Source organism: Nelusetta ayraudi, unplaced genomic scaffold (genome assembly GCF_046127955.1).
Source record: "Nelusetta ayraudi isolate G7.1 ecotype Tasmania unplaced genomic scaffold, CSIRO-AGI_Nayr_v1 ptg000186l, whole genome shotgun sequence".
Taxonomy (NCBI): Eukaryota; Metazoa; Chordata; class Actinopteri; order Tetraodontiformes; family Monacanthidae; genus Nelusetta; species Nelusetta ayraudi.
The window spans coordinates 136,743-159,788 of NW_027466235.1; the positions used below are offsets into that span (position 1 = coordinate 136,743).

Below are 23,046 nucleotides of genomic sequence, written 5' to 3' on the forward strand. Positions count from 1 at the left end.
GCCCTCATGTTTACTGTCGTGACGTCACGGTCCGGTCCCGCAGGGGGTTCGACGCCGTTTCTCGCTTTATTGTGAAAGTTTTCCCCTGACTCGCACTGTCAAGTGGTGACGCGGCCGTGACGTCACCGCCAGCCGGGGTGGCTCTTGAGCGCGTGGAGCGGCGGCGCGCGGCTCAGTGAGAGCGAGACCGCAGCCCGCTCCGCAACCATGGACCTCCTGCACCTGGAGCCCGCCGTCCTGCTGCCGGCGCTGCTCGTCACCCTGCTGGCGGTGCTGGCGGCCCGCGCGCTGCTCGGCCGCACCTCCGCCACCTCCTCCAGCACCTCCTCCTCAGCCGCAGACAAGAAGCGCTCCGTCGGCTACGGGGACGAGGCACCGCCATCCCGCGCTCTGGCGGCACCGGCCCAGCAGGTAGGACCGACCGGAACCAGCAACTCATCCTCACTGACACATCCGGGTCAGACGAACCGAGCCGAACCGGGAAGAGCAGAGTTTCATTTTTCTGCGTAACTTCTAAAAAAAAACAACAACAACAACCCCAGACTATGAGAGACACACAATCATGTTGTGTAAGCAACACAAGACGCTTCATCACAACTTTATACACACTGCCGGAAGCTGAGCACTTTGGACCGATACATTTGCCTGAAACTCCTCTGTGTGTTTTAAAACTCAATAAAAAGATACAAACAAAAAAAAAAACAATCGGAACACTTTGTGTCCCTGCACCTCGTATTGGTGTCGTTGGCCCCGCCCACTTTAGACGACGTCACACACACGAAACGTTTTCATTCAGTGCAGATTGTGTTTTTGTTTCAGTACAAAGTGACAGTTGAATAACTCCGGTGAGAGAGGGCGGCTGCTGATTGGCTGGCAGCCTTTGACTGAAGTTGGCTGTATTAATAGCAGCTAGCGGCTAAAGTTAGCAACCTAGCCTGAGGGCAATATTTCATGTGTGGTGGAAATGTCACACTGGGCACGTTGAGTTGGGGGGGGGCGTGGTCAGATGTGAGACCCTGCCCCTTTATTGGGGGGAGAAAAGGAGGGGCTTGGTCTGCCGCCAGAGGTCAAGTGGGTGTCGACCTCCAGCTGCGCCTATATTTGGCATCGTGCTGGAACCCTATATTTACACCTGAGCGTGTCGGTGTCACATGTCTGAAGATGGGCCCGGCCACGCCCCCTTCCCATCGCATGTTTGATAAGCACTGCGAGAGTGTGTGTGTGTGTGTGTGTGTGTGTGTGTGTGTGTGTGTGTGTGTCCTCAGGACAGCTGGAGCTGCATCATAATCTCACCCTGATCCTGTGATGAGATTTAAAAAGTGATCAGCGACAAACCAGCAACCTGCGTCCTCATTGGCCATAAGAGAAGGGGTGGGGTGTGGGGGCAGGGGGAGTGAGTGCTGAGGCCACGCCCACTCACTTCACCTGAGCGCAAGTTATCACTTCCATGCAGCAGCGAAGCATCACGGACTGAACAGAACCGCCGCTAGCCTCCCCTGGCGAGCTAACAGCTGTTAGCGCCAGCGCGGTCACGTGACAGGGAGGGCTGTGATTGGCTGCAGCCTGTCGTCGTTGTCGCCCCTCCCCCATGATCCCAGATTTACAGCTGCCACCTGAACCGCCGCCCAAAGTGGCAGCGCGCCCTGCGTGTTCTTAGCATGTAGCCGCCGCAGGCTTCTAGGGTTGCAGCTCCGCCCCTTCAGCACGCTGCCTTACAAGGCAACAGGTCAGAGAGCGGCGCCACCTCCAGGAGGTCCACCCAGAACAACTCCTGGTCCCGGTCCTGGTCCTGGTCATGTGTGCGTGCGTGTGTGTGTGCGTGTCAAGAGGTTTTATTTGTCCTGCTGTCAGCAGCAGGTGGCGCCGCCTGATCCTCAACATCAGCTGCAGCTGACAGCAGCCGGTCGTCATGGTACCGCTTCAGAGAACCAGAACCACCGCAGCGGCCCTCAGTGGCATCGGCCTAGTATTACCCTGAACCTGTCCGGAACTTGCCCCTCCCTCACCTGTCTCAAACATTCTGTCTCCACAGTCTGGACCAGAACCTGCAGGAGCACCAGAACCTGTCCAGGAACCAGTGACGGTACCAGAGGTTGTTCTGGAACCAGTGAAAGTACCTGAACCTGTTCCAGAACTTGTTGTAGAACCAGTGACGGCACCAGAGGTTGCTTTGGAACCAGTGAAAGTGCCGGAACCTGTCCCAGAACCTGTTGTAGAACCAGTGACGGTACCAGAAGTTGCTTTGGAACCCGTGAAAGAACCTGAACCTGTCCCAGAACCCGATGTAGAGCCAGTGACGGTACCTGAAGTTGCATTGGTAGCTGTGAAAGACCCTGAACCTGTACCAGAACCTGCTGTGGACCCGGTGATAGTAGCAGAAGTTTCTTCAGAACCAGTTGATGTTGCAGAACCTTTCCAGGAATCAGCAACTTCACCGGAAGTTGCTCTGGAACCAGTGAAAGTACCAGAACCTGTTGCAGAAGCAGTGGAGTTTCCAGAGCCACAACCTATCGACGTACCTCAAGTCAAAGAACAAGAACCGGTCCCTGAACCAGAACCAGTATCTGTCCCTGAACCTGTTCCAGAACCAGAGAAGCCGACTGAATCTGTTCCAGAACCTGCACCAGAGCCCTTGGTGGACCCCGAAGTTGAGCAGCCCCAAGCTGAAGTTGAACCTGAGGCCGAGGTGGCATCAGAACCAGAACCCAAACCAGAGGCAGAGAGCGTCCTGAACCACGGTAAGACCAGGGTCCAGGTTCTGTAGCACTCGACTGGACCAGTACCTGGATTAGCTCCAGGTCTATTTGGTACCACGAGTCCATCTCTGGTGCCAGATGGTGACCAACTGTCACCCCTTGTCACATCAGAGGGGAACAAAACCCGTACCTGGGTCTCGGTGTGGTCTCGGCAGAACCTGCTGGTTTGGAGGCCTCTGGGACTCCGCCCACGCTAATCTGCTGTGCTGTTGTTAGCGTCTGCTCAACACTGATAACTGCTCATGACAAATGCAGTCCTCCTCAGCGGGAGAAGAACCTTCAAAACACACCTAGTACCTTGTAAACACACCTAGTACCTTGTAAACACTGCTGGTACCTTCAAAACTCACCTAGTACCTTGTAAACACTGCTAGTACCTTCAAAACACACCTAGTACCTTGTAAACACACCTAGTACCTTGTAAACACTGCTAGTACCTTGTAAACACTGCTGGTACCTTCAAAACACACCTAGTACCTTGTAAACACTGCTAGTACCTTCAAAACTCACCTAGTACCTTGTAAACACTGCTGGTACCTTCAACACTTGTGGTACATTTAAAACAAGGACCAACTGGAACAAAGTACCTGCAGCCCACTCTGTGATGTTCAGTAATAGATGCTAATCCATTAGCATCAGATGGTGTGTCTTAGCCCACACTGGAGAGGGGGGGGGGCATCGCTACATGATGGTCACATGACCTGAACCTGACTGAGCACGGTCATACCAGCAGACGGAGAGAATGAAAGCTGCAGTGATGTTGTCAGCTGAGTGCTGCTGAAGGTTCTGAAGGTTCTGAAGGTTCGACGTGTTGTCTTGTTGTGGAGTGCTGCTGCTGGAGTCTCCTGTGGCGGTTTGTGTCCCTGAACGCCACCTGCTGTCTATCTCCTGCCCAGCAGACCAGGCGGCCGCTGGAGATAAGGTGACGTTCACCGCAGGGAAGAAGCCGAGCCGGCTGGAGGCGCTGATGAGCAAGGAGGAGGCGGAGGAGGAGCAGAGGTCTGTGCATGCCCACCACCGCCGCTACGCTAACCCGCTAACACTGATGCTCCCTGCCACATGCTAACACTGAGCTAGCTGCAGAGGCTAAGGCCTCCAGCGCTGTGGCTCACTGTGATTCTATGGGGTTTGTGTGTGTGTGTGTGTGTGTGTGTGTGTGTGTGTGTGTGTACCTGTTATTCCTCTCTCTCACACACACACACACACACTCACACACACACACACACACACACGCTGAGGCCCCTCCCCTCTGTGTGTGATTCAACCAATCCTACCTCCTGGTGCCTCGTGTCGTCTTGGTCCATGTATTCAACCTGCTGCTGCTGCTGCTGTGATTGGGTGCCTGCTGACGAAGGCGGAGCTACGCGTCCCATCCCGACTGACTCAGCCTGCTAACCCTGCATGCGAGCTGCTAACCCAGGCTAACCCAGGCTAACCCAGGCTAACCAGCGCTACCAGTGAGTGAGTCTCTACCTTCAACTCACTTCTCTCTCAGCTCTCGTCCTTGCTATGCTGATTTCGGCCACTAGAGGGAGCTCACGTCACCCGTTTAAAGTGAATGGTTTTGGATTGGAGGCTCCACAGTGTGGCTCCTCCAGGTGTCTCCTGCTTCTAACTGGAGTCTTTCTGCTCCTCCTTCTGCTCCTCCTGCAGAGCTGCTGAGTGACCTCCGCGCCTGCCAATCACGTCCAACGACATCTTCTGCTCGTCTTCGTCCTCCTGACCGTCCTTCAAAAACATCATTAAAGTGAGATTTGGACTCAAAGGCCGGCTCGTCTCTTCACTTCCTGTCTGTCACCACTGTGGTGGTCGCTGATGGCGTCCTGATGGAGCTACGAGAGCCCACGGAGGACACGCAGCTCCACCTCCCGCAGCAGCAGCAGCAGCAGCAGCAGCAACTTTTCTAGTCTGTGAAACTGTTGAGCAGAAAAACCAAGAATCTGCCCTTTGTGTGTGTGTGTGTGTGTGTGTGTGTGTGTGTGACTCCCAGGGTGCAGCAGGAGCAGCTGGCGGCCATCTTCCTCCTGCTGAAGGAGAACCAGGAGGTGCTGGGGGAGGTGACAGAGGGGGACGTGGAGGAGCAGATGAAGCTCTACAGCCTGTGACATCATCATCACGCCGTTGGCCCGTCGACCAACCAGCATCAGCCGTCATCATGCCCCTCCCCCTTCTGCTGTCTCTGGGAAACTTTGATTTGTTGTGAACTTTGACCTTTAGTGTGGTCAGTCTGCTGACATGGAAGAGATACAATCCCACAGCCAACCACCAGGGGGCAGGTTTTCCACCTACAGGCGCTCTAGCATGGGTGGAGCGCTTGCCCACTAAGCTAAGCTAAGCTAAGCTAAGCTAAGACAGTGTGCAGTGTGTATGTTGTTGTGGTGGATTGTTAGTGTGTGCCTTCTAACAACATGTAGCGCCACCTTCAGTTGCAGTTCCTCCTGACGATGTTGAGAAGTAATTTCAATGACAACAATGTAGCCAGTTTTGAGCAAGCTATCAGCTATCAGCTTGCTGCTCGTGTTAATATTTCAAAGTAATAATAATTCTAGCTTCTATTTAATAAAAGGCTGTTGTTTTATTTTGTGTGCCAGTGCTCCGTCGTTCTCCCCTGCAACTCTTTGCATCATCACGTGATCACGAGTGTCCCGCTGAAGTGTCACACACTTCACCAGTCAGGCGTCACACAGCTAACATGCTAATGTTGCAGCGGCAGAAACTCACAACAAGTCAGTCAATTCAACATCAACACAATACAACTCTCTCTCTCTCTCTCTCACACACACACACACACACACACACACACACACACACACACACACACACACACACACACACACACTGGTCGGTCTGACGTCACACTCGGAGTAACTTTCAGGAGGGAGTAAAGCGGGAGGGCTCGGCGAGCCTGAACACGGGACGCCGCAGCCGGAAAACGACGGCTCCTTCAAAATAAAGGGCTTCAAAGTGACAAAGTGGCCCGAATGAGCGGAAACTGGCATCAGTGGACCGGAACAGTAACTTCACAACAACAACGACAACAAAAGTTTCAGCGATCAAGTTCAAAAAGTGGAGCAAACGCACCAATCAGCGCATCAGAACAGAAAATATCACTTTATCACGTTTTCAGTGGGAAAGTTGAAGGTTGTGTAATAAAAACAGACTGGTTCGTATCTTTGCAGCATTTTTGACTGCTTGTCCGGACCTTTTCTCCTGGTTCTACGCCCTCACGTCACGCTCAGTGTGTAGCCCCGCCCCCCCGTTACAGCGCGGAGGAAGGTGGATGAGTCTGTTGTGAAGATGAATTGTCAGACATCCGGCCACCTTATTGTGAAGGTCCAGGCCGGATGTTGTCGGTGGTGTCCGGCAGCTTGCCGCTCGGTCCTGGAGCGTCCAGCGGGGAGAGTGTGGCAGTGAGGCGGGCAGGGAGCCGCGCAGCGCCGCCGTCCTGCTCGCACACCTACGGGGCCGCGGACCACCGAGAACCACCGCAGGGTTCACTTCCGGGTCAAACTACCACCGTCCCGGACCCGAGGGAAGGAAACTCGCGAACTTTCCCCGGAATTCCAGCCAGGAAAAGTGGGAGTTCCGCCGGATCGGAAAGTTTCTCGGAAGGTGAGAGTCTGTCGACGGGTTCTGCTTCCGGCGGCCGACAAACAGCCACCGAGGAGCGGCCACAGGGAGCGAGCCAAGGTCCAAGGTCCAGGTCCAGGTCCAGGTCCAGGTTCAGGTTCAGCCCCGGGTCCAGCTGGCAGGGATAAATCTCCAGGAGGAGCCGCACGGCGGCGGAACTTCACCGTCAGTCCGAGCAGCTGAACCGGGTCAGGACCCAAGAACCGAAGAGTGACGTCACACTGGGCTGGAGTCTGGAGGAGGTTTCGGTGGGTCTCGGTCCTGGTCCTGGTCCTGGACTAGCAGGGTCCAGGTGGGATGAGGAGGCGGAGGAGGAGGTGAAGGACCTAGTAGCTCCGCCCACTCAGCCGCTTGTCAGCTGTGATTTGTGAGCCGTAGGAGGAGCTTCCTCACCTCCTCCTGCTCCTCCTCATCACCTCCTCCTCCTGCTCCTCAACTCCTCAGCCTCCTCCTTCTCCTCCTCTTTGTCACCATCATCACCTCCTCTTCCTGCTCCTCCTCCTTTGCCTTCACCTACTCCTCCACCTTCACCTCCTCCTGCTCCTCCTCATCACCTCCTCCTGCTCCTTGCCTCCTCCTCTTTGTCACCATCATCACCTCCTCCTCCTCCTGCTCCTCCTCCTTTGCCTTCACCTACTCCTCCACCTTCACCTCCTCCTACAGCTCCTCCTCCTCTTTGTCACCATCATCACCTCCTCCTGCTCCTCCTCCTTTGCCTTCACCTTCACCTCCTCCTACTGCTCCTCCTCCTCTTTGTCACCATCATCACCTCCTCCTCCTGCTCCTCCTCCTTTGCCTTCACCTACTCCTCCACCTTCACCTCCTCCTGCTCCTTGCCTCCTCCTCTTTGTCACCATCATCACCTCCTCCTGCTGCTCCTCCTCCTTTGCCTCCACCTTCTCCTACACCTCCATCTCCTCCTCCTGCTCCTCCTCCACTTCCCCCTCATCATCACCTCCTCCACCTCCACCTCCTCGTCATCATCCTCACCTCCTCCCCTCCCCTTGTTGCTGGTTAGCATTAGCACTCTGCTAGCTGTGCTGAATCAGTCACCTGAAAGCAGAGCCCCTCCCCCTGATCAGCTGATCTCTCGTTGACTTTGCAGGGCAGGAAGTGACATCACAACAACGAGGTGGGGGCGGGGCCTCTTCTCCGGCCCTCGTCATGAGGCCCTGAGGAGCAGGAGGAGCAGAGGTGTGAGCAGCGGCTGGCGGTGGCAGTGAGGGGCGGAGCCTGGGCCAGCAGGGGCGGGGCATCATGGGGAAGGAGCAGGAGCTGCTGCAGGCGGTGAAGACTGGAGACCTGCAGGCCACCATGAAGCTGCTGACCAGGATGAAGAGCAGCAGGAACAGTGAGTGAGAGGTCACCTGACCAGGGGGCGGGGCCAGCAGGGGGTGGGGCCAGCAGGGGGGGCGGGGCCAGCAGGGCCACCTGGTCCTGGCTGCTGGTCGGTTGCTTGCTGGTGATGGGTCGACGTTGTGGTTCTGCGTCTCATGGGGGCGGAGTCAAAGAGGGGAGGCGTGGCCTCCTTTCATTGCGTCGATCAGTGATGGCAGGACACGGCGCCACCTGCTGGTGGTCCAGAGTGAAGGCCAGCGCAGCGCTCTGCTGATGGTGTGTGTGCGTGTGTGTGTGTGCGTGTTTGAGTGTGTGTGTGTGTCAACTCTGCTGTTGGTGTGTGAAATTACACATTGAACTGCCTATTGTGTGTGTGTGTGTGCGAGTGAGTGTGTGTGTGTGTGTGCGCGTGTGCGTGTGTGTGTGTGTGTGCGTGTGCGTGTGTGTGTGTGTGTGTGTGGTTATGTAACCCTGTCACAGTCTTTCAACTCTTCACTCTTTCTTTTCATGGCTGGAAAGAGTCACATGACCCTGTTATGTCATGTGACTCTTGTGGTGAAAAGTGAGTTTGGGTCTGGAGGGCGACACACACACACACACACACACACACACACACACACACACACACAGTTCCCATCATGCCCTGGGCCCTGGTGGAGGAGCAGCGACAGTGACTGAGGCTCCACCTGATTGGCTGAACCCCTGTTAGGTGGGGGGTCGGGGGGGGCGTGTCCTTCACCTGGGCTCCCAGGTGCGTCCTGGATGGTGGGACCATCAGCACACCCTGGTTCCAGGGTGGAGGAGCCCAGCAGCAGCAGCAGCAGCAGCAGCAGCAGCAGCAGCAGTCAGGTTGAATTACCCACAATGCTCTGCTCCTCCACAGAGGAATTCACTGAGCTCTAATTTAGGTCGGAACTTGTGGTGAGAAGCTAAAAATGGTGTTTTTATTTTCCTCTTTTCAGGCTGCACCACTGCACCCTGTTAGCATGTTAGCCTGTTAGCATGTTAGCCTTTTGTCACAGGGAAGAAGAATAGAGGCCGTGATGTCACAGCACTGGAATGCAGGACCCTCGGCGCTACCTTAGACCCTCCAACACACACACACACACACACACACACACACACACACACTCTGAATCTGACTCCAGCCAGGCCCCTCCCCCTTCCTGTCAGTGGAGCTTTCAACTCTTCCGATTAAGAAGGAGAAGGAGGAGGAGGAGAAGTGGAGCAGGGAGGAGAAGGTGGAGGAGGAGGAGGAGGAGGAGGAGGTCGCTCTGCTGCAGAGCCTCCAGGCGAGCAGCCGACTGTCCAAACACCTCAGATCTGCTGCACTTGATGGTCTGAGCCGGGCCTGGTACTCAGCCTGGTACTGAGCCTGGTACTGAGCCACGGACCAGAATAGGAGAGGAGAGAGGAGGAGAGGAGGAGAGGAGGAGAGAGGAGGAGAGGAGGAGAGAAGAGGAGGAGAGGAGGAGAGAGGAGGAGAGGACGTGAGAGGAGAGAGGAGGAGGAGAGGAGGAGGAGGAGGAGAGAAGAGGAGGAGAGGAGGAGGGGAGGAGGCGAGGACGTGAGAGGAGAGAGGAGGAGGGGAGGAGGAGGAGAGGAGGAGGAGAGGAGGAGGAGGAGGAGAGAAGAGGAGGAGAGGAGGAGGGGAGGAGGCGAGGACGTGAGAGGAGAGAGGAGGAGGGGAGGCCTTCATTCATCCCACAGTGGGGAAGTTCATCACAGCAGAAACGAGACAGCAGAGTCGAGTGTAAAAAGATGGAAAATGATTTGAATTAAAAATAAATAAAAATAAAATATTTGTTGGGTCTTAAAGGGAAAAAAAATGTTATTTACATCTGGTCACCAGTTTTACTTCCAGCTGTTTACACAACACACACTTGACTGCTGTAGTAGTGTGTGTGTGTGTGTAATACATAACCTTATCTCCGGGAGGAGGCGTCGCCCCAGCCAGGCATGCCCGGTCACATGTCAGTGTGTGTGTGTGTGTGTGTGTGTGTGTGTGTGTGTGTGTGTGTGTGTGTGTGAACAATGCGAGGAGTCTCGTCTTGTTTTAGGTTGAAACAGGAAAACGAGCGACTCCGCCCTGCTGAGTAACACATACACGCAGTTAGCCTGTTAGCACGCTGGTGCTACATTAGCCTGTTAGCATGCTAGAGCTACATTTGCCTGTTAGCGCACTGGCGCTACATTAGCCTGTTAGCATGCTAGAGCTACATTAGCCTGTTAGCGCACTGGCGCTACATTAGCCTGTTAGCATGCTAAAGCTACATTAGCCTGTTAGTATGCTAGAGCTACATTAGCCTGTTAGCGCACTGGCGCTACATTAGCCTGTTAGCACAGGGTTTGTGACGAGTCCTTCACTTGTCTACCCTGCCAGTTTTAGATGTGACATCACTGATCAGGAAGTGATTATTGGTTATTGATGACATCACACACACACACACACACACACACACACACACACACACACACACACACACACACAGGGCGGCTGGTTAATGTTGTGTGGTTGTGTTGCAGAGCTGCTGGGATCCTCCAAGAAGCTCAACATCAACTACCAGGACACTGATGGGTGAGTAGCGAGCCTCCACACTGACTCCGCCCCCTCACGCTGTCTCCACCCCCTCCGCCCACTGACTCCGCCCCCTGGTGGTCTGCTTGCAAAACCTCTGGCTGAACTCTGAGCTTCCTTCCACACTTGTCTCACTTCTATGCTGTGTGGTCGGGGCTCTCATCCTAAACGCCACACACACACACACACACACACACACACACACAACACACACACACACACACACACACGGGAGAGGACGACGCTCCACGATAAAGACTTTGAGATCTTTATGGAGCCTCTGGGGTCAAAGGTCACTGGAGGTTGATAGTTCACCGGCTGGTTGTCTGAGATTCTGCAGCCTCTGTCAATATGCTGTGCGTGTGTGCGCGTGTGCGTGTGTGTGTGTGTGTGTGTGTGCGTGTGTGTGTGTGTGTGTGTGCGTGTGTGTGTGTGTGTGTGTGCGTGTGTGAGTGTCTGTATGTGCGTGAGAAACAAACAGTGTGTGTATGTGTGAAGAGGTTTCTGGGAGACAGTGGTGGTCCACAGTGACCCCCAGGGGTCACCACCTCCCTCGGCCAATCACAGAGCACTTTACCAGGCTGAGACCCAGACGCCTCGGCGTAGGGATACAGGCAGAAAGTAGTTCCTTCAGGATGTCCTGCCTGTGTGTGTGTGTGTGTGTGTGTGCGTGCGTCAGTCAGTCAGTCTTCCATTACTCTGGAACTGCCCCTAGCCATGCCTCAGCGAGACACACACACACACACACACACACACACACACACACACACACACACAGCTGAATGCCATCTCTGTTACACAACACACCCTTCACAGGAAGCCCCCCCCCCCTTCCATCTCCTCCTCTGTGTTCGCACATATAGCCTGTAGCTGTGCTCTGAGTGTGTGTGTGTGTGTGTGTGTGTGTGTGTGTGTGTGAGGTACAATAAAAGGTCCACAGATGCTCCTCCTTCCTTGAAGCTGTGGACTGAACAGGGTCACTGAATGCATCGTCCATCCAGGATCTTTTACACTGTGTGTGTGTGTGTGTGTGTGTGTGTGTGTGTGTGTGTGTGTGTGTGTGTGTGTGTGTGTGTGTGTAGGTTCTCGGCACTGCACCACGCTGCACTGACTGGGACCAGTGAGCTGCTGGAGGCTCTGCTGGAGGCTCAGGCCACTGTGGACGTCAAGGACAGCAATGGTAGCACACACACACACACACACACACACACACACACACACACACACACAGAGGGAGAAATTGTGCCAGGGTTTGGTCAGTGGCGCCCCCTGCAGGTGAGTCTTTGAAATGCATTTTGTTGTGTGTTTGTTCGTCTCAGATTTTTTTTTAGATCAGATTACAGTAGATCAGATTACAGTAGATCAGATTAGACTTTCTTGTCATTGCACACGTCACAAATTCAGAGCAGCAGTGAGCATCCAAGTGCTTAGCAGTGAGTGCACATTACATGCACTTTATGATGAAGATGATGGTGGTGATGATGGTGATGGTGATGATGATGATGATGATGATGATGATGATGATGATGATGATGGTGATGATGAAGATGATGGTGATGGTGATGATGAAGATGATGATGATGAAGATAATGGTGATGGTGATGATGAAGATGATGATGATGATGATGATGATGATGGTGATGGTGATGATGAAGATGATGATGATGAAGATAATGGTGATGGTGATGATGAAGATGATGATGATGATGATGATGGTGATGGTGATGATGAAGATGGTGATGATGGTGATGATGATGATGATGAAGATGATGAAGATGATGGTGATGATGATGATGATGATGAAGATGATGAAGATGATGGTGATGATGTCACTGCAGGGATGCGTCCGCTGCACTATGCGGCCTGGAGGGGGCGGGCTCAGTCGGTGCTGACGCTGCTGCGGGCCGGGGCCTCGGTCAACGGGGTGTCACTGGACGGACACACCCCCCTGCACCTGGCCGCCCAGTACGGACACCACCAGGTGGTGAGTGCACACACACACACACACACACACACAGCTGGCAGCTATGCTGAAACTCCTTTTGTGTTTCTTTGTGTGTGTGTGTGTGTGTGTGTGTGTGTGTGTGTGTGTGTGTGTGTGTGTGTGTCCTCCAGTCAGAGATGCTGCTGCAGCATCAGTCCAACCCGTGTCTGCTCAACAAGGCCAAGAAGACTCCTCTGGACCTGGCCTGCGAGTTCGGACGCCTCCAGGTGAGTCCTGCCGCTGCTCCCCCTGCTGGCCAGGGAGAGGCCTGCAGCGCTCTGACTGTGTGCTGGGCTCCACCAGGTGGCGCAGCTGCTGCTGAGCAGCAACATGGTGGCGGCGCTGCTGGAGGGGGAGAGGAAGGAGGAGGGAGACACCGGCTTCACCACCCCACTGCACCTGGCAGCTAGGAACGGACACAAGGACCTCGTGCTGTAAGACTGCTGGCTGACTGCTGACTGACTGCTGACTGACTGACTGTAAGACTGACTGACTGCTGACTGACTGCTGACTGGCTGACTGTAAGACTGACTGTAAGACTGCTGGCTGACTGCTGACTGACTGCTGACTGACTGACTGACTGACTGGTTGACTGACTGACTGCTGACTGACTGACTGACTGCTGACTGACTGCTGACTGACTGACTGTAAGACTGCTGACTGACTGACTGACTGACTGACTGCTGACTGACTGACTGACTGACTGACTGTAAGACTGACTGACTGACTGACTGACTGACTGCTGACTGACTGACTGTAAGACTGACTGACTGACTGACTGCTGACTGACTGACTGACTGACTGACTGTAAGACTGACTGACTGGTTGACTGACTGCTGGCTGACTGACTGTAAGACTGACTGACTGACTGACTGACTGACTGACTGCTGACTGACTGCTGACTGACTGACTGTAAGACTGACTGACTGACTGACTGCTGACTGACTGACTGACTGACTGACTGTAAGACTGACTGACTGGTTGACTGACTGCTGGCTGACTGACTGTAAGACTGACTGACTGACTGGTTGACTGACTGGCTGACTGGCTGACTGACTGACTTACTGACTGACTGGTTGACTGACTGACTGACTGACTGACTGTAAGACTGACTGACTGACTGGTTGACTGACTGGCTGACTGACTGACTGTAAGACTGACTGACTGACTGACTGCTGACTGACTGACTGTAAGACTGACTGACTGACTGACTGCTGACTGACTGACTGACTGACTGACTGACTGTAAGACTGACTGACTGACTGACTGACTGACTGACTGACTGTAAGACTGACTGACTGCTGACTGACTGACTGACTGACTGACTGACTGACTGCTGACTGACTGACTGACTGACTGACTGTAAGACTGACTGACTGACTGACTGACTGACTGACTGTAAGACTGACTGACTGACTGCTGACTGACTGACTGACTGACTGACTGTAAGACTGACTGACTGACTGGTTGACTGACTGGCTGACTGGCTGACTGACTGACTTACTGACTGACTGGTTGACTGACTGACTGACTGACTGACTGCTGACTGACTGCTGACTGACTGACTGACTGACTGACTGCTGACTGACTGACTGTAAGACTGACTGGCTGACTGACTGACTGTAAGACTGACTGACTGACTGGTTGACTGACTGGCTGACTGGCTGACTGACTGACTGTAAGACTGCTGACTGACTGACTGACTGGTTGACTGACTGACTGCTGACTGACTGTAAGACTGACTGACTGGTTGACTGACTGACTGACTGGTTGACTGACTGACTGCTGACTGACTGTAAGACTGACTGACTGACTGCTGACTGACTGACTGGTTGACTGACTGACTGACTGGTTGACTGACTGACTGACTGACTGGCTGACTGGTTGACTGACTGACTGCTGACTGACTGACTGACTGACGACTGACTGACTGACTGACTGACTGACTGACTGACGACTGACTGACTGACTGACTGCTGACTGTAAGACTGACTGACTGACTGACTGACTGCTGACTGACTGACTGGTTGACTGACTGACTGACTGGTTGACTGACTGACTGACTGACTGGCTGACTGGTTGACTGACTGACGACTGACTGACTGACTGACTGCTGACTGTAAGACTGACTGACTGACTGACTGACTGGTTGACTGACTGACTGTAACTCCATCTGTCGCCAAGGTCTGACCATGTGTGTGTGTGTGTGTGTGTGTGTGTGTGTGTGTGTGTGTGTGTGTGTGTGTGTGTGCTCAGGCTGCTACTGAAGTCAGGGATGGACATCAACCAGACCACCAGGTCTGGCTCAGCGCTGCACGAGGCCTCACTGTACGGCAAGACGGAGGTGGTCCGCCTGCTGCTGGACGTGAGTCTGAGCCTAGCTTAGCGCTGCTTAGCCTATCTTAGCGCTGCTTAGCTTATATTAGCCTAGCCTAGCCTAGCTTAACATGAAATAATATAGGAAGACATTTTTCATGAAGCAAAATGATTAGAAGTCAGAAAGGTTGTTGTTGCAGTACTGTGCCTGGCCACTGGGCCACTGGGCTGCTGGGGACTGTGTGTGTTGATGTGTGTGCTGCTGCTTGCGCCCCCTGCAGGCCGGTGTGGACGTCAACATCCGCAGCAGCTACAACCAGACGGCGCTGGACATCGTCAACCAGTTCACAGCATCGCAAGGCAGCAGAGACATCAAGCAGCTGCTCAGAGGTTCTTCATCACCCTCCTCCTCCTGCTGCTGCTGCTCCTCCTCTCCCTCGTCCTCCTCCTGCTCCTGCTCCTCCTCTCCCTCGTCGTCCTCCTCCTCCTGCTGCTGCTCCTCCTCCCCCTCTTCTTCTTCCTCTTCTTCCTCCTCCTCCTTCTCCTCCTCTTCCTCTTCATCACCCTCCTCCTCCTCCTGCTGCTGCTCCTCCTCTCCCTCGTCCTCCTCCTCCCCCTCTTCTTCTTCCTCTTCTTCCTCCTCCTGCTGCTGCTCCTCCTCTCCCTCGTCCTCCTCCTCCCCCTCTTCTTCTTCTTCCTCTTCATCACCCTCCTCCTCCTCCTGCTGCTGCTCCTCCTCTCCCTCGTCCTCCTCCTCCCCCTCTTCTTCTTCCTCTTCTTCCTCCTCCTCCTACTCCTCTTCCTCCTCCTCCCCCTCTACTTCTTCCTCTTCTTCCTCCTCCTCCTCCTCCTCTTCCTCTTCCACACCCTCCTCCTCCTCCTGCTCCTCTTCCTCCTCCTCCTCTTCCTCCTCATCCTCCTCTTCCTCTTCCTCACCCTCCTCCTCCTCCTCCTCTGCCTCCTCCTCCTCCTCATCCTCGGACCTCTTTGCTTGTGTTGATTCCAAGAGTTATGTGACCAGACCACCTGAGCCCTGCTGTGTGTGTGTGTGTGTGTGTGTGTGTGTGTGTGTGTGTGTGTGTCCTCTGGGGGGCGCTGTGTCCCCCTGTCCTCCTCCAGAGGCCACAGGTGTGCTGCAGGTTCGAGCTCTGAAGGACTTCTGGAACCTTCACGACCCCACGGCCCTCAACATCCGAGCCGGTGACATCATCATGGTGGGCCGGCTTCTTCCATTAGCTTAGTTTAGCTTAGCACCCCCTAGTAGCTTACAGCCTAGGGTTGTAGAAGCAGCGAGCAGCTAGCAGCAAGTAGCGAGCAGCTAGCAGCGAGCGGCTAGCAGCTATGCTGAAGCTGACTGTGTGTGTGCGCTGCCCCCTGGCTGCAGGTGCTGGAGCAGCACGCTGACGGCCGCTGGAAAGGTCACATCCACGACCAGCAGAGGGGGACGGACCGGGTGGGCTTCTTCCCGCCCTCCATTGTGGAGGTGCTGAGCAGGAGGAGCGGTAGGAGGCCCCGCCCACCACACCTGGCCTCACCTGCCAGGACACGCCTCCTCATCCCTCACCTCCTCTCCCCTCTCCTCCGCTGACCCTCCCCCTCCCGACTCCTCCCCCATGTAGGCGGAGTCTTGTCTCGCCACTCTTCTCTTCCCGCCCACCGCCTGCCATCGCTGTCCCTTGGCTCCGCCCCCCAGACTGGCCCCTCCCCCTGCCCTCAGTACAGCCCCCCTGGTCACATGGTGCTGCCCCCGCTGGCCAACAGTGCAGGTACACTCAGGAACACTGTCCCTGCTGTCATGGTGACATCACTTCCTCTTCCTGTTTGAACTCCAACACACACACACACACACTCAGACTCCTCCCGCCTCGGTGCTGCCCCCCTGTGGCCAGGTACATGTGAGTCTCAGCAGGATGTCGACACCAGGAGCAACAGTGCCCCCTGGTGGCAGCAGTCCAGAGTGCAGCAGAGTGAGCGCTGAGGTCTGTCTCTCTGTCGCCCCCTGCAGCTGGAGACAGGAACAGTGTGGGCAGTGTGGGCAGCACCCGCAGCGCTGGCAGTGGCCAGAGCAGTGAGAGTGCCGCTAGCGCCCCCACTGGTGGACCTCAGCAGCAGCAGCAGCAGCAGCAGCAGCAGCACAGCACCCCCGCTGGTCACTGCGACAACAGCAGCCACAAGGTGACATGGCAACACAACACAACAGCGCCACCTAGTGTACTAAGCCACTGGCTCCCTCCAATGGCAGCCAAGATATCACGGGTCAAACTCTGGCCCGCGGCCCAAACACAATGACGCCGCCGGCCAAACATGGTCCTCATGGCGTAACCCCTGTGTAGTGACAGTAGGGGGCGATGGAGGACAAATCACGGACTCTGTGTGTGTGTGTGTGTGTGTGTGTGTGTGTGTGTGTGTGTGTGTGTGTGCAGCTGGCGCCCCCTGCTGTCGATGCCGGATCCTCCACCCTGCAGCCTGAAGCCCCTGCAGGCGCTGCTGGCGCCCCCCGCAGGCCAACAGTGGCGGTGCACAGCTTCTCCCAGCAGTTTGTCCGTCCGCAGCAGCTGCTGGAGGGGAAGGTGAGCAGGGCCCCGCCCACCTGGCCACGCCCACCTGGCCTCAACCTGTGTGTGTGTGGGTGTCGTTTTAGTGCACTTCATGTCAGAGGGTCGGTTTCTTCTGTTAGCCTCAATTAGCTTAGCATTTAAGCTAAGGAAATGGCCAGCTGAGGTTGAATGCTGAGAAGGTTCTGGAAGCAGCGAGCAGTGGCGCTAAAACTCCCTGTGTGTGTGTGTGTGTGTGTGTGTGTGTGTGTGTGTGTTGGTCTTGCAGGATTCCGAGGCCATCCACCAGTGGCTCAGTGACTTCCAGTTGCAGCAGTACACTGGGAACTTCCTGTCTGCCGGCTACGACGTTCCCACCATAAGCAGGATGACCCCGGAGGTCAGCCGCTCAGGTCATGTGACGCGGTGGTGGTGGTGGTGCTTTGGGGTGGTCAGCTGACCTCTCTCTCTCTCTCTCTCTGTCGCTCGCCCCAGGACCTGACGGCAGTGGGCGTGACCAAGCCGGGCCACAGGAAGAAGATCTCCATGGAGATCAGCAACCTGGAGATCCCGGACTGGCTGCCCGACTACATCCCAGTGGGTCCCCCACACTGACCTCTGACCTCTGACCTCTGACCACGCATTCTGTCAACGTGTTGTTGCTCTGTGGCATCTTTTTCATTATTAGTTTTTTTTAATGTACTCTTTTGGTTTTGCTGTGTCTAACTGTTTCTATTTCTACATCTCTAAGTCTCTCCATCTCTGTCTCTGTATTTCTATATTCTTCTATCTCAATAAGTATCAATCTCCTCTCTCCCCCCCCCCCCTCCCCCCAGGCTGACCTGGGGGAGTGGCTCAGCGTCATTGGTCTTCCTCAGTACCAGCAGCAGTTGTTGGAGAACGGCTACGACTCCATGTCCATCGTGCAGGACCTGAGCTGGGAGGACCTGCAGGAGATCGGCATCACCAAGCTGGGTGAGCAACTTGCAGCAACATCAGAGCCTTTGAAGCCCCCCCACGGTGTTGGGCTCTTAGAACCACCCAGAACCATCTAGAACCACCAGAACCACCAGGGTGTTTAGCTCTTAGAACCACCTAGAACCATCTAGAACCACCTGGACCACCAGGGTGTTGGGCTCTTAGAAGCACCCAGAACCACCAGAACCACCAGAACCACCTGGACCACCTGGGTGTTGGGCTCTTAGAAGCACCCAGAACCACCAGAACCACCTGGACCACCAGGGTGTTGGGCTCTTTATTGAAATGACTGTGGAAACACTGCAACCATGGAGGAGATGCAGCTGTTTGATGACTGACTTTAAGTTCGAAGGGCCGGATTAGAAACCATTACGGGCCGCATACGGCCCCCGTGCCTTAGTTTGTCCATGCCTGGTCTAGCCACTATAATAAAGTAGAGTCCACCGCTGCTGCTGCCCCCTGCAGGCCACCAGAAGAAGCTGATGCTGGCGGTGAAGAAGCTGTGCGAGGTCCAGCGGGCCCTCCAGGGCCAGTCAGGACCCTGGAAATCCTCCGGGACCCCCAGCGGCCAGGAGGGCCAGCCCAGCGGGATCCTGGGGGTTCCGGGGGGGACGTGGCAGGGCCAGGAAGGGGGCGTGGCCCCGGAGGGGGGCGTGGCCCAGGAGGGCCTGGACCAGAGGCCCTCCAAGCAGGTCCCCCTGGGGACCGCCACCGTCTTCAAGTACCCGGCCGTCCCCGCCAGGCCCAGGGCCGTGGCCCCGCCCCCCTCCGCCAGGGGGGGCGCCACCCGCTACGCCCTGTCAGACGGAGAACCTGAGGAGGACGACGAGGACGAGGGCGGCGTCTTCACTGGAGGTGAGTGAGGGAGCTGCTAGCTGCTAGCTGCTAGCTGCTAGCCTAGCAACTCAACATCATTGTGAACTCCACTGAATCATTTTCAGCTTCATACTTGACAATGGAGAACTTCATGTTGCACTCAGATCCTGTGGGAGTTGTAGTGTCAGCGCTGCATGTGCTGTGTGATCGCAGCGGGCCAGTAGCTCTGCCAGTGATTGTGTATTGGCCTCACGGGCCAAATTGCGGGCCATATTTGGCCCGCGGGCCAGAGTTTGACACCTCTTGCCAGTGTGGAGGTGTGACTGTGTTTGCCTGTGCAGGTCACTTGTCCTCCTACGCCACCCTGACCAGGAAGCCGGGCCGCAGCCAGCTGGTGCGGCCCGATCAGAACCTGGCCCGGCAGGATCAGAACCTGGGCCGCAGCCAGTCCTTTGCCGTGCGGGCCCGGAAGAAAGGCCCGCCTCCTCCGCCCCCCAAGAGACTGAGCTCGGTGAGCAGCGCCGACGGCACCGCCGCCGCGTCGCCTCCTGCTGGAGGGACGCCGGCGCCGGCGGAGGTCCGCAAGGAGGAACAGGAAGTGGGCGGGTCCAGCGAGAGCATCCCCTTTGCCGAGGAGGGGAACCTGACCATCAAGCAGCGGCCCAAGGCCCCGGCGCCGCCCCGGGCCCAGGCCGTGCTGGAACCACCCCACCAGAACCCGCTGGAACCACCCCACCAGAACCAGGGCCTGCTGGAGCCCCCCCGGGACCAGAACCTGCTGGAGCCGACCCACCAGGACCAGGAGGTGCCCCACTTCAACCTGACCGAGTCCGACACGGTCAAGCGGCGGCACAAGCACAGGGAGCGGGAGCAGGACGGAGCCCCGCCCCCCGACACACTGGGGTCGCCCGCCGGGTCGCCCGCAAGGTCGCCCGCAAGGTCGCCTGCAAGGTCGCCTGCAAGGTCGCCCTCAAGGTCGCCCTCTGCAATCCCCAAACCCATCCGGCACAGCCTGCTGGCGGCTGCAGGTAGGAAGCTTCTGGTCCAGTCTGATCCGGCCTGATCTGGTCTAGTCTGGTCTGGTCTGCTCTGAACTGATCAGGTCCGGTCTGACCCAGTCTGACCCAGTCTGGTGTCTCTCCACAGCCGGCCTATCGGGCTCCTCGGTGGCCGTCAGTGGGGGTCAGAGTCTGGCCTTCACCGCTCCGTCCTCTCCGGTCCACGGCCCGGCCCGGCTCAGCCCCGCCGGCCCTCTGTCCGTCTCGGCCCCTCAGAGTCCCTGCCTGGCGCCGGCCCGGCCTCAGGCGGAGCCCTGGTCCCGGGGGAACCAGGTGGTGGAGCGGCGGCTGGAGGAGACCAGCAGCAGCCTGGCGGCAGCTCTGAAGGCCGTGGAGAAGAAGCTGAGCCAGGAGGACGTCTCCAGCAGGTCCAGCCGTCTTCATGCTCCACTCTGATTGGTCCACTCACTCACTCACTCACTCACTCACTACCAGAGCAGAACAGCTGGTCGTCCAGAGCAGCAGGGGGCGACAGAGGCCCGGAAGAAACCTGGGCTGTGTCTCAGTTCAGGCTCTGCATCCTTGGAAGGCCGCGTTTGAAAGGAAGTTGCTTGAACATCCAACCAACCAACGGTTAGCTTGATGCTATGAAAACCTCACTTCCTGGGTTGGCCAGCAGGAGGGCGCGGCGGTGAAGGCCGGACCGTCCCGGGTGGTTACCGGGGAGGCGGGGTTTGGTCGGTCCTTCTGGGCCGGGTCCTTGGGAGGACGCTTCCTTCCAAGGATGCAGACCCTGAATTGAGACCCAGCCCGTGAGCAGATCCAGACTGCAGGGGTCAGAGGTCATCTGACCTTTGACCTTTAGGTTGGGGTGAAACGGAAATACAGAAAATGGAGACAGGGAGATGGAGTTGGAGAGAGAGAGAGAGAGAGAGAGAGAGAGAGAGAGAGGGAGACAGAGAGAGAGGGAGAGACAGAGAGAGAGGGAGAGAGAGAGAGAGGGAGAGAGAGAGAGAGACAGAGGGAGGGAGAGAGAGAGAGAGAGAGAGAGAGAGACAGGGAGGGAGGGAGAGAGGTTAGAGGGGTATAATTCCAATACAGAAACACAGATGCATCAGTGAGTGACATATATAAATGTAAACAGTGTTAGTCCCGCCCCCTGTCTGTCACTGTTGATCCCGTCCACCGGGGGGCGCCACCTCCATCGGTGACAGAGACTTCCTGCTCCCTCCTATGGGGGGGCAGAGGTGTCTGTGGCTGGCGGGGTCCTGCAGTGCCAGGCTGGGCCTGCAGGGGGCAACCTCTGACTCTGAGCCCTCTGTGACATCAGCGTCTCCTCTCTCTGCAGATCCAACACGGTCCAATCGGCTCGCAACATCCTGGACGACATCGGCAACATGTTTGACGACCTGGCCGACCAGCTGGACGCCATGCTGGACTGATAGGCCCCGCCCCCAGGACAGGCTCCACCCCCTGGGTCACCACTACCAGAGGACCACCAGCACCCCTGCGGACCCCCACAGCAGGCCCAGCACGGCCTCAGCAGGACCAGACATCACTTCCTGTCTGAAGTTTCCCGACATCACTTCCTGACTCAGTAGGTGGTGTCATGACATCACTTCCTATCTGAGCTGGCCGCGTCCTGACATCACTTCCTGTCTGAGCTGCTGGTCTCCCACCTGGTCTCCTGGTCTCCCACCTGGTCTCCTGGTCTCGTCTGGTCCGAACATTTCATGGTGAACTTTTGTGGTATTTAAATCAGAATCTATTTTTGTCCCTGTGACGAGGAGCAGCACCACAGCGCCCCCCAGCCAGCCTCTTCTCTACACAACATTACAATGGATTGTTACATATTATAAAGAGCATTATGAAGCGGTTCTGAACACAGTGGGGGCGCTCTGTGCTGGTTGTCCACTAGAGGGAGACACAGCAGGAGCTTCAACCAAACCAACATGCTCAGTGAACTTCCTGTTTGTCTCTCGTTTGTGTGAGTGAGCGTGTGCGTGTGCGTGTGCGTGTGTGTGTGTGTGTGTGAGAGATTCCTACCTGCGTGGTGACCCTCAGGTGGTCACATGACTCACGTCTTGAGGAAATCTATGTTAAAGTTATTTTCTTTCTTCTCATCATCACATGACCTGAGAGTCCTGCTGATGATGTCATCAATCAGCTGGTTATTGATCTCGCTGTTGAACCATTAAATACTTTTACTGCTCCTGTGTGTTTTCTATGGAAGAATATTGATGAATGCCTGATCAATGACTGATTTTTCACTGCATTATTCTTTCAACACATGAAGTTCAGGATGTGCAGGTCATCATTTAAAAGATCAAATTAATTCTACGTGTCTGTTGTCATTGGTCCTGATGGTTTGTGAGGAGGTGGTGGGCGTGGTGGAGGTGACCACGCTCAGCCGGTGCCAGTACTGCGTGGTGCTGGACCCAGTGGGGCCCGACGGGAAGCCACAGCTGGGCCAGAAGAAGGTGGTCAAGGTGGGAAGCGGTTCAGGACCAGGACCTGCAAGCAGAGCTCCATATAGTGGACTGTAGCCAGTACACTGTTAGCTGCTATCATGCTACACTGTGTGAAGCTACACACTGTTAGCTGCTATCATGCTACACTGTTAGCTGCTATCATGCTACACTGTGTGAAGCTACACACTGTTAGCTGCTATCATGCTACACTGTTAGCTGCTATCATGCTACACTGTGTGAAGCTACACACTGTTAGCTGCTATCATGCTACACTGGGTGAAGCTACACACTGTTAGCTGCTATCATGCTACACTGTGTGAAGCTACACACTGTTAGCTGCTATCATGCTACACTGGGTGAAGCTACAGGAAGTCACTGCGGTTGATTGACCTTCACGAGGAGCTGAAGGTGACGATGAACCACAAACTTCACTTGAAGGCAACGGTGTCACCCAAACAGGAAGTGGGCTGAAGCCGGGGCTCATTGCTGTAGCCTACTTCCTGTTTACAAACCACAGGAGGAGTGACAGTATCAGCCAGTAGTGTCACTGCTGCAGAGTACACAGAGGACCAATAAACATCCAATCACAGTCAGCCGTCTGTCATTGGACTCATTCAATATTATTCTACCCTTTAAATATATGTGTG

General features: G+C 55.7%; 2 protein-coding genes and 1 long non-coding RNA gene across 11 annotated transcripts; 2 read left to right on the top strand and 1 right to left on the bottom strand.

Moving 5' to 3' along the window:
• Positions 1-148: 148 nt before the first annotated feature.
• Positions 149-5,334, top strand: LOC142881213 (uncharacterized). Of its 5 annotated transcripts, none has more exons than XM_076015353.1 (4): positions 149-411; positions 2,033-2,738; positions 3,653-3,755; positions 4,747-5,334. In XM_076015353.1, exons 1-4 carry the CDS (start codon positions 208-210, stop codon positions 4,859-4,861), a joined length of 1,128 nt encoding a protein of 375 aa, XP_075871468.1. In that variant the 5' UTR covers positions 149-207; the 3' UTR covers positions 4,862-5,334. The 5 variants fall into 5 exon arrangements, with proteins under 5 accessions (XP_075871468.1, XP_075871469.1, XP_075871470.1 ...); XM_076015354.1 differs by having other exon boundaries at positions 151-411; positions 3,656-3,755; XM_076015355.1 differs by lacking the exon at positions 4,747-5,334 and adding an exon at positions 4,410-4,521 and having other exon boundaries at positions 151-411.
• On the bottom strand, positions 2,558-3,658 carry LOC142881227 (uncharacterized). The gene is made up of 2 exons (XR_012925531.1): positions 3,312-3,658; positions 2,558-3,193 (listed from the first exon to the last, which is right to left on the bottom strand). It is a non-coding gene; the product is annotated as an uncharacterized LOC142881227 (long non-coding RNA).
• A 613-nt stretch (positions 5,335-5,947) lies between the features above and the next one.
• Positions 5,948-22,140, top strand: LOC142881198 (CASK interacting protein 2). Of its 5 annotated transcripts, none has more exons than XM_076015313.1 (21): positions 5,948-6,703; positions 7,492-7,737; positions 10,251-10,302; positions 11,385-11,482; positions 12,141-12,286; positions 12,418-12,513; positions 12,590-12,720; positions 14,543-14,651; positions 14,884-14,992; positions 15,722-15,816; positions 15,987-16,104; positions 16,222-16,368; positions 16,608-16,813; positions 17,026-17,172; positions 17,426-17,536; positions 17,632-17,733; positions 17,973-18,111; positions 18,580-18,969; positions 19,272-19,958; positions 20,077-20,356; positions 21,277-22,140. In XM_076015313.1, exons 2-21 carry the CDS (start codon positions 7,644-7,646, stop codon positions 21,368-21,370), a joined length of 3,351 nt encoding a protein of 1,116 aa, XP_075871428.1. In that variant the 5' UTR covers positions 5,948-6,703; positions 7,492-7,643; the 3' UTR covers positions 21,371-22,140. The 5 variants fall into 5 exon arrangements, with proteins under 5 accessions (XP_075871428.1, XP_075871427.1, XP_075871429.1 ...); XM_076015312.1 differs by having other exon boundaries at positions 5,948-6,634; XM_076015314.1 differs by having other exon boundaries at positions 5,948-6,574.
• The last annotated feature ends 906 nt before the right edge of the window (positions 22,141-23,046 follow it).

What these genes read in the sequence shown, in the direction of transcription:
- LOC142881213 (XM_076015353.1), top strand. Translation starts at nt 208, where the DNA reads ATGGACCTCCTGCACCTGGAGCCCGCCGTCCTGCTGCCGGCGCTGCTC. An exon ending in TGGCGGCACCGGCCCAGCAG is followed by an intron (nt 412 to 2,032) that starts GTAGGACCGACC and finishes CTGTCTCCACAG; the next exon opens with TCTGGACCAGAACCTGCAGG. An exon ending in AGAGAGCGTCCTGAACCACG is followed by an intron (nt 2,739 to 3,652) that starts GTAAGACCAGGG and finishes TCTCCTGCCCAG; the next exon opens with CAGACCAGGCGGCCGCTGGA.
- LOC142881198 (XM_076015313.1), top strand. Translation starts at nt 7,644, where the DNA reads ATGGGGAAGGAGCAGGAGCTGCTGCAGGCGGTGAAGACTGGAGACCTG. An exon ending in GGACGTCAAGGACAGCAATG is followed by an intron (nt 11,483 to 12,140) that starts GTAGCACACACA and finishes ATGTCACTGCAG; the next exon opens with GGATGCGTCCGCTGCACTAT. An exon ending in AGCAGCTGCTGGAGGGGAAG is followed by an intron (nt 17,173 to 17,425) that starts GTGAGCAGGGCC and finishes TTGGTCTTGCAG; the next exon opens with GATTCCGAGGCCATCCACCA.